The sequence below is a fragment of the Choloepus didactylus genome, chromosome 2 (assembly GCF_015220235.1).
Source record: "Choloepus didactylus isolate mChoDid1 chromosome 2, mChoDid1.pri, whole genome shotgun sequence".
Lineage (NCBI taxonomy): Eukaryota > Metazoa > Chordata > Mammalia > Pilosa > Megalonychidae > Choloepus > Choloepus didactylus.
This window is the reverse complement of record NC_051308.1, coordinates 102,921,084-102,931,017: the sequence shown is the minus strand read 5'-3', so window position 1 is coordinate 102,931,017 and position 9,934 is coordinate 102,921,084. Positions and strand designations below refer to the sequence as shown.

The following is a 9,934-nucleotide window of genomic DNA, read 5'->3' as shown; positions in this document are numbered from 1 at the left end:
CCCCCAAGGAAGTCTCCTGCTCATGAAAGGAGAGGGAACCCCTGGCGGGCAGCTGGATGCTAACACATTTCATGCTGAGAGTGGTTCCATGGAAACCAGACCGCAGCTGCTTCAGCGAGAGGGATGGAACCCCAAGCCAGACATACCAGTGCCAAACAAAAAGGCATTTTTGGTGACTTTAAATTTCTTCTTTATTAAAAAAAGTTTTTTCTGTTTTTCTTTAAATTTCTCCAATACATAAACATTTTCCCCCACCACCTAGCCCTTCTTTCTTGCCTCCTTCGCTCCTGCTCCTAGTGCCGTCTGCAAGACCCAAATGAAGAAACCTTTTCAACAGTCAAGATCTGGGAGCTGGAGGCATTGGGGGTTAGAAAGAAGGTGGTTACTGGTCCAAAGGAGAAGTACATTTGCACAAAAATATAATCCGTGGAGGATGAGGCCAGCACATACACATATGGATTGATCTACAATCCATGTAAAAAAAAAATAAACCAAATTGTCATTTCACCATTTGTAATATTACACAAAATAATATATAATTTTTAAACAACATATGCCCCTCTACACACACTCACACTCACAAACACACACTCAAGGTGCTAATGACCCCTCTGCAGCTTCTGCTTGCTGGGGCTGGGGTGTCAGTAGGCGAAGATGACATGGTAGGTGACCTGGTGGCCATTGTCCCAGGCATAGAGCAGGCGGTCCTTGGGGTTGTAGTCTATCTGGGTGGTGTAGGAATACTCATTTTCAAACAGCAGCCTGGGGATGATCTGTGTGTTGGTGTGGGTGTCGAAGGCATAGGAGATGTTGGCGTTCCGCTGGTTGTAGCTGTCCACGGCATACAGCACCCCGCAGATGACAAAGCAGTTACCATAGAAGTTCCGCCGGAGGCCCGTGCGCCACGTGGTCTCCTTCTGCGTGCTTAGGTCCACGGCATTGAGTTTGCTCAAGACGATGACCTCCTGGCTGAAGCCCTCGTCGTCCAGGGCCGGGTAGATGAGCCACAGGCCGTTCTCATCCACAGCAAAGTCCACGTCGGAGTGGCCCTGCCACCGCCAGGGCGTGGTCTCCTCATAGGCCACGTCGTGGAGCATGGCCCAGGCGGCCACGTAGCGCTGCTTCAGGTCATACTTGATGATGTTGCGGGTGAAGGCCCGGTTGTAGTAGAAGGCACCATTGTACACCACATGGCCCGTGCCAATCCAGCTGTAGGGGAGCTTGTAAGAATTGCTCCAGCGACCTGTGGGGTGTATGAGAAGAGAGGCAGCTTCAGAACAATGTCACAGGGACAGCCCACTGGTGAGGTGAGGGGGCAGCCTGGCGGGACGGGACGAGAATCGACTAGGAATCCGGAGACCTGGGCTCCGCCACTTTCTAGTTTGGGGTAACAAATTGCTTAACCTTTCTGAGCCTCAGATCCCCAGCTGTCAAATGGAAATAGCAACTGCCTCACTGAGTTGTTCTGAGGATCAAGTGTGTTAATACACATGAGCATGGTTTGTAACCTGCCAAGGGCTAAAGACTGGACTCCAGATTGTCCTATCTCCCAGGACAACGGAGAAGGGAAGAAGCCTCCTGAGTTGAACACTTAGCACGTACCCTGTTTGAAGTTCTCCAGGTTCCGGAACTCAACCAGGGTGTTGCCATAGTAATAATTGGTTACGTAAATCCGTTCGTCCTTGGCCAAGGGGTCTTTCATCCAGGCCCCTTCGTTCCGCCCATATGTGTTCTGGGTGGTTGGTCCGGTGATTGTGGAAAGTGTGTCTTTGCACCTTCCTGTTGGAGAAGATGCAGATGTTGCTGTTGGAATGATCATGTGAAAAAGCAGATCTAATAACGCCTGCTCCTGAAACTTTGCTGGTTCCCCATCTGGTCCGTTCCTTGGCAGGCTTTAATAGCCCTGTATAACTGACCCCAAACACTTTTCCAGCATCATCTCCTCCTATTCTTCTTATCCATCCTATACTCTACTCCTGCAAAGCCACACACCATTCCCAACTCATGCAACTTCCATGCCACCATGGCTTGGCTCCTGCTGTTCTCAGACTTCTCAGTCTACACACACATCTTTCAAGGACCTAAAATTCAAAGGACCTATTTTCTGACACCACACCCCACCTCTGAAAAGCCAACTGCTCCTTTCTTCTGCTCCCACAGTACTACGAATGTACCTCTATTAAAGGACATGTCATCTTGCATCTCAGTGGTTCTTGTGCATCTCTCCTCCCTCCACCTCTACTCTCAACCACAAAATAGGCCACCAAGGGAGCAAGGCTGGGGCTTTTCCTTTTTGTGCTCTTGGTACTCAGAACACAAAGTGTCTCGCACATAGTAAACACTCAGTAGATGTTTTGAAACTTGGATAGCACACAGCAGAATGAGAGGAGTGGCCAGAGTTGAGGAGTATCTGGTATCACCAACACACAGACCTCCCACCAGGCTGCTGTGCTGCTCCAGCAGGGCTTGGCCCCATGTTATTTGGGGCCAAGTCACCAGCAGAGACAAGGCCTGACTCTGCAGTGGATATCCACACCCTTGAGGCTACCTGCCCAGGTCCTCAAGGTTAATTGCTTAACCTTTCTGAGCCTCAGCATCCCCATCTGTAAAATGGAAATAACAACGGCCTCACTGAGTTGTTCTGAGTATCAAGTGTGTTAATACACATGAGAATGGTCTGCCAAGGGCTAAAGTGAAAGGAAGATGTTTCACTATTATGTGGCTCTTATGTCTTCTGACTGGACATAAGCCCATGCCTCTCTCACTACCAGGGCAAGAGGGCCAGGACCCCTTGCCAGGGATTTGGGGGACAGGGCACCAAGTTTCCTGCCTAAGTTCCCAAGTTTCCTGACTGTAGCAGCCTCCTTCAAAGGTCAAATCTGCCTTCAGGGACAAGAACTCATACCAAGTTTCTCTTTGGTGTGACCATGAGTGACCTAGTGCCCAGGAGAGGCCCTAAAAGGTTACTAGAATCATGCTAGGTTCTACACCAAGACTAAAGCCTGAAATTCTTACTAGGTGTGGTGGTTTGGAGCTGTGTGTACCCAGAAAAAAACATGTTCTTAAATCTAATCCATTCCTGTAGGTGTGGACCCATTGTAAATAGGACCTTTTAATGAGATGACTACAGTTAAAGTGTGGCCCACCTCAATTAGGATGGGTTTTAATCCTGTTATTGGAGTCCTTTATAAACTGAATGAAATTGAGGCATATAAAGAGAAAACCATAGGAAGAATTTGAAACTCAGCAGAATCTGGAAGAGAACTGAGAGGTTAGGAGGGGCTGCCATGTGCACTGCCATGTGACAGAGGAGCCAAGGACCAAGGATCACCAGCAGCCAGCCCCACGACACCACGGTCTTTGGGGAAGAAGCATCATCTTGGTGATGCCTTGATTTGGACTTTCTCCTGGCCTCAAAACAGAGAGCCATTAAATTCCCATTGTTTAAGCCATCCCTTTGCATGGTATTTCCTTGAGCAGCCTAGGAAACAAAAACACTAGGCAATAATATTATTGAACGTGGCCCTGAATGATATTGAAATCATGCATGACTAATGGGACAAGTGATCCTTCTGTCCCCACACTAGGGAGTTATGGAGATGAGAAGAGGGCAACGGACGGGGCAGTGGGAGAAGCAGATGAATCCTGCCCTTACAGCCTCCCCCAGCCCATCCTGGCCTCTGGGACCAGCAGAGCCCCTGGTACTGCCATCAAGACGGGTGGTGCAGAGGTACAACGAAAGACGCCCATAATTGGGTCCCTGATACTCATCTGTGACAAAAGCAACAAAGGCCTATGATTTAGATTCAGGGTTCTCTAAATTCCAGGCCACCCCATTTCTAAACTGTTCAGTCTATCCCCTCTACCATCCTTCTGCTTCCCCAGATGGGGTGTGGGGTAGAGGCCTGAGCCCTGCAGCTGGCAGGACAGGGAACAGGCAGCTGCGCCTCAGCCCTGGGCCTGGGGCAGCTGGTGGGGGGCAGTGGGATGAGCACTGTTTTCCAGGCAGGCCCCACAGTTGGGTGCAGTTGGCAGGGCTTAAGCATCTCTGTGTGGGGTTTATTAGGACCAGGTCTGTGAGAGAGGGGAGGGATCTGGTCTCCATAAGACAAACAACAGAACCCACCAGCCAATGCCTCATTCCCCAACTGAGCTCATCTGTTCAAGACAATAAAACAGAAGTCTCTGGCTGAGCCTGGGCAGCAGAGGTCTGATGGAAAATATCTCATTCCCTGGCACGGAGTGGGGCCCCAGCTGCCAGTGGAGCTGCTCTCCATCTGTGTTCCCAGGGAGGCCCCCTCCCCTGGCAAAGCCTAGCAAGGACAGCAACTCGCTGTTGGGGGCACCTTCCCAGCCTATGCCCCAAAGCCCCACAAAAAGCCATGTGAGGTGAGGTATATGTGTTCATCACACCTGTCAGGCCTTGGAACAGGGTTGCCATGGCGATGCAACCTCTCTGATCAGCTCTGGGCACTTTGGAAAGGCCCCTGAAGCCAGCACTCATCTGTGCAGCTCCCCAACCCCCTTCAGGGTCCTCCCTCAGCGCCAAGGCTCTGCAAGGACCAGGGCCCCAATGTGGCGCCCCGATACCTTGGCCTTGGTCTTGGCCCTGCCACTGACTGTGCTGTCTTGGGCAGGTCTCCAGAATCCTCAGCGTGATGACTCTAGCAACGACTGTGATTCACTGGGCCTTCATGTGCCTAGTGCTTTATGCACATCCTCTCACTGAATCCTCCCAACAGTGCCGTGAGGGAGGTGGTGAAGTCACCGTTTGACAGATGAGGAAACACAAAGGTTGGAGAGGAGGAGAGAATGATCTGAAGTATCACATTCAGAAAACAGCAAAACTAGAAGGAAAACCCAGTTCTGCCTCCAACGTCTGTGTTGCCTCCATAATGTCACAAGAGTTTCAATTTCTTCAGCAGTAAAATGACTGTAATATATGCCATGTGCTGCCTTCATGGGCTGCTTGGAGAATGCACCCTGACAATGGTGGTGGTGATGGGGGGTACCGAATAGTGGCCCCTGAAGATCTCCAGGTCCTAAACCCTGGGAGCTGTGAATTAAGGGATGTATGAAAGGGACTTTGCAGATGTGATTGACTTAAGGATCTTGAGATGGGACATTATCCTGGCTTATCCAGGGGAGTCCTAAAGGTAATCACATGTGTCCATACAGGAGGGAGACAGAGGGAGAGTCAACTGCAAAAGAGGAGAAGGGAATGTGATGGTGGAAGCAGAGACGGGAGTGATGTGGTCGCAAGCCCAGGAATCGCCTCTGTGACTGAGCTTTGGGAACAGCTTTTCCCCTGGAGCATCCAGAAGGAACCAGCCCTGCCAACACCCCGATTCTAGCCCTGTAAGTCTCATTTTGGACTTCTGGCCTCCAGGACAGTAAGAGAGTAACTTTCTGTCGTTGTAAGTTTATGATAATTTGTTATGGCAACAATAGGAAACTAATCCAGATGAAGTCACCTTCTCAGGTAAGGGCCAGCATCCTTATTTCTGTAGTAAGAGGGGAGTCCCAGCTTACAGTCTCCTGGTCCTGATACTCAGGGCCAGGACTGAGTCCCACCTGCCCTCAGGTGGAGCAAACGCCTGCCAACGGAACGAGCCCAGGCAGTAATGGCAGGACAGACATGTGTGCTTTGAAGACAAGGGTAAGAGAGGAAGGTCAGTAAACCAGAGTCATCTACGTGCATGAAGGCCCTGAGAATCTGGGGCTGTTCAGATGCTCCCGCTGGGCAGCAAATGTCAGCCTTTGGGAGAAGACAGTGCATGTTTACTCCTCTTCAAGAGTAACGAGAGGAAAATGAGAGACAGTTCAAAGGAAGCTGCAGAGAAGAGAGAGTGCTGTCTGCAACTCATCTTAGAAGCTGTTCCCGAAGCACGGCTGCAAAAGGTGAGAGTGATGGCAACAGCTCACATTTACTAAGCACTTTCTATGCCTTAACTCATTTAATCTTCAGTAATGGGAGGCAGGTCAGCCTTGCTTCAAAAGGTCGGCAAGCTCTGGAAAGAAGGGGCTCTTCTCCCTTTGCATATAAACTTGCTTGAATCTCAACCATCGTTCAGAAATAATTCAGCAAAAAAGACCGTCTCCTGCTCTTAGTTGTGGCCCTCAGTTAGTGAGCCTTCCCTGCAGGGTCCTCAGGAGGGGCATCCTCTCCCCACTTTTTTGTAATGCCAAGCCCTTCCCAAGCCCCTCAACCTGGCTGCTACTTTAAACACTCCAAATCCTCATGCATTGTGCAGTGTGGGGGATTCTTTCCAGTCCTTTTATTTTAGTCAAGCCTCTCTTTTGGTCTGATACTGGGGACTGCCCTGCTCCACCCACACCCCTCCCCACACTTCCCCACCCACCACACCCTCCACCACCCACCCAGGGAATGCTTCAGGAGAGTCTGTCCTCCCTTGGTGTGCTGGTTTGAATGTGTTATGTACCCCAGAAAAGGCCACCTTCTTTTAATCCATTCTTGTGGTTGTAGACCTATTGTGGGTGGGACCTTTTGATTAGGTTGTTTGCATGAAGATGTGACCCATCCAGTTCAAGGTAGGCCTTAATCCCTAACTGGAGTCCTTTAAGAGAGCTCACTGAGAGAGCTTAGAAAGAAAACACCCCTGGAGAAGGAAGAAGGACCCACAGAAACTGAGAGAGCCATTTTGAAACCAGAACCAGGAGAGAAGGGCCAGCAGACATCATCATGTGCCTTCCCATGTGACAGACAAACTCTGGATGCCATCAGCCTTTCCTCCAAGAAGATGTCTTCCTCTTGATGCCTTAATTTGGACATTTTTATGGCCTTAGAACTGTAAATGTGTAACCTGATAAATCACCAATGAAAAAGCAACCCATTTCTGGTACACTGCATTCCAGCAGCTTTAGCAAACTGGAACACTTGGTTTTCACACACCGCTCTCTCCATGTCCCCACCCACATCTCCAATAGCCTTTCTCCATCCATTTGCCTAGTTTCTCTTTTTCTGCCCACCTAGTAAATGTCACCCTAGAGGTCCACTTTTAGCTTCTTCTCTTCTCACTACTCCCATGTTCACTGGGCCAACCCCAGCTCTTACTGATGACTCTCATAGATGTCTGCAGCCCAGACCTTGTTTCTGAGCCTCACGCATCCCTTTGCTTACCAGACATTTTTCTCCTGGGTGGGCTACTGACTCCTCAAACTTAATGGGTTAAAAATGGAATCCACAGCCTGCTCCCCTGTATTGGTGGCCCCAGAGAAAAGCACGGCATGCCACCCATTAACCAAGCCAGAATCCAGAGCATCATCCCCGACATCCTCTTCTCCTCTAGCCACACTCCTATTGGTGACTGAGTCACAGCCATTCCATCTCCTACCTCTTTTTCCTCTCTGGTCCTTTCCCTCCACCTCTGTGACCTAGTTTAGACCTCACTGTGTCTTGCCTGGGTCACTCCAATTATACCATTTGATTTCTCTGGTTCATCTCTGCCTCCTTCTAACTGTCCCACCCCATCGTCCTTGAGCTGCCAAATGCACAGCTGCTTAAAAACATGACTAATGCCCCATCATCAACCACTGAGTGAAGCCCAAAGTCCCTAGCCTAGCACACTGGCACCTCCCACACCTCCATCATTACTTGTTGCCATGTCCTTTCATTCAGAGGTCTCACACTCAAATGCCTCTGAGAGCCAGGCAGGAACTGAAAATGAGCAAAGCAGGCCAAGTGTGAGACACCAGTCAGCAACAGGTACTGTGGAGAACTGGAAAAGCAGTCCTACCTGAAGGCATTCAGATTCAAAAATGCAACACATCTTGGGATGAATTCAGCCCTCAGGTTGCCAACTTGAGATCTTTTGCCCATACCAGGTGCTGTGCTCAGGACTGGCCTTCTGGGGATTTGCCCTGTGCAGTCACACAGGACCCATGCTCAAAGGGTCCATGCTTGGTTTAATGCTCCTCTGTAGCTGTCTTGAAATTCCTGGTAATTTTATCTTTGAACTCATGTTTTATAAGCAAAGTCTTATAGGACAATAGGGCATGCTCCTGAGCAGAAGAGAACACACAATATTCTCATCTACCTTCTTTGCTGCTGATTTTCACATAGCATTTGAGAATTCTAGGTGCTCCCACTAGACTCAAAAGTGTGTACATGGGAAGTACAGTTTGGATGTATTATGTCCCCCAAAATGCAATGTTCTTTAATGCAATCTTGTGGGGGCAGATGTATTAGTGTTGATTAAGTTGAAATCTTTGGATTAGGTTGTTTCCATGGAGATGTGCCCCACCAAACTGTGGTTAATACCTTTGATTAGATTATTTCCATGGAGTTGTGGCCCCGCCCATTCAGCATGGGTCTTGATTAGTTCATTGGAGTACTTTAAGAAGTACCACACAGGCCCAGACGCTGCTGCAGCTAAGAAAGACATTTTGGAGAACGCCGTTTTGAAATACAACCTGGGAGCAAAGGAAGAAGACACCAGCCACATGCCTTCCCAGACAACAGAGGTGTTCCAGAAGCCATTGGCCATTCTTCTGTGAAGGTACCATATTGTTGATGCCTTAGCTTGGACACTTTTATGGCCTTAAGATTGTAACTTTGTAACCAAATAAACCCCCTTTATAAAAGGCAATCCATCTCTGGTATTTTACAGAATGGCAGCATTAGCAAACCGGAACACCTCCACCACTGAGTAAGTGGGTGCTGACAGTCCCCAAGGCCATGCTTTCTGTTTGAGCCAGAATTTGCTTTCAATTCAGAAAGAAGGCAGCGGCCTTCTAGAAAACAAGAATGACCAAGGAACCCTATCGTGTCCTTTCTTGGGCATGCTATTTCCCTACATTAGCCAATCACTTCCACTGGAAATGACATAGAAGGAAAAGGAAAGATAAGGCAAACCATAGTTCCCTTTTCTTTCAGACCTTCCTTACTCATCAGCAAGCCAAAGGTGGAGAGTATTGGTGGAATGTGTGTGTATCAAGAAGTGAAATAAAAACAGGTGACCTATAATAGAGTTAGAATCTAGAATATAGGGGATAGATTGGGATTAGAAATGGAGTTTATGCTTAATTTGTATGGAATTTCTATTTAGGTTGATTGTAAAGGTTTGGAAATGGATAGTGGTGATGATAGCAAATTATTGTGAGTGTAATTAACAGCACTGAGTTATATAGGTGAATGTGGTTAAAAGGGGAAACTTTAGGTCGCATTTATTACTAGAATAAAAATTAAAAGATAAAACATAGTACTGTATAACACAGTGAACCCGATTGTAGATGAAGGACTATAGTTAATAGTGCAAATATAAGAATGTTCTTTCATGAATTATAACAAATGTATGGCACTGATACAAGGTGTTAATAAGGTGGTATATGGAAAAAATAACTATGGATAATAGTTAATGGTGCTGTTTTAATAATTTTTCATCAATTGTAACAAAGGTAACTACTGTAAAAAAGAAATAGCTCAATTACAAAAAAGTGCTGTCATCAGTTGGAACAAATGTATCACACCAATGCAAGGTATTGGTGATGGGGTGGTATATGGGAATCCTGTGTTTTATGCATGATTTGTTCTGTAACCCCCGAACTTCTCTACCAAAAAACAAATTTAAAAAAATCAAAACAGGTGAGTTAGTTTTGTGCAGCATTTCCGAGTTCTGTTAGAGAACAAAATACATACGTATGTACAAGCTTCGAAATAAAAATTGGGTAATTTCAGTGATTCTACATAGGAGTTAGGTTTTATATTTGCATTTAAAACTTGGATTGCCCAATATAAAGAGGAATGGTAAAATATATGCTAACAATTTAAAATTTTAATTTTTCTTTACTTACAGTGACATGAAAAACACTGTGACAAGTTGAGACAGAGAGAGACCATGGAAAAAAGGATTTAAAAGCTTTCTATGTCACCACCTTTAATGGCACCCTTTCCTTGCTTGTTGAACAAAGGGCC

At 47.4% G+C, this 9,934-nt stretch overlaps 1 protein-coding gene across 1 annotated transcript in view; it reads right to left on the bottom strand.

Moving 5' to 3' along the window:
* Positions 1-219: 219 nt before the first annotated feature.
* Positions 220-9,934, bottom strand: part of OLFML2B (olfactomedin like 2B) — a 38,246-nt gene continuing 28,531 nt past the window's right edge. Inside the window, exons 7-8 of the mRNA XM_037825485.1 lie at positions 1,603-1,779; positions 220-1,243 (exon numbers count right to left, since the gene is read on the bottom strand). Coding sequence (XP_037681413.1) covers positions 642-1,243; positions 1,603-1,779 — 779 coding nt within the window. The 3' untranslated portion in view covers positions 220-641. The remainder of the gene's footprint in view (positions 1,244-1,602; positions 1,780-9,934) is intronic.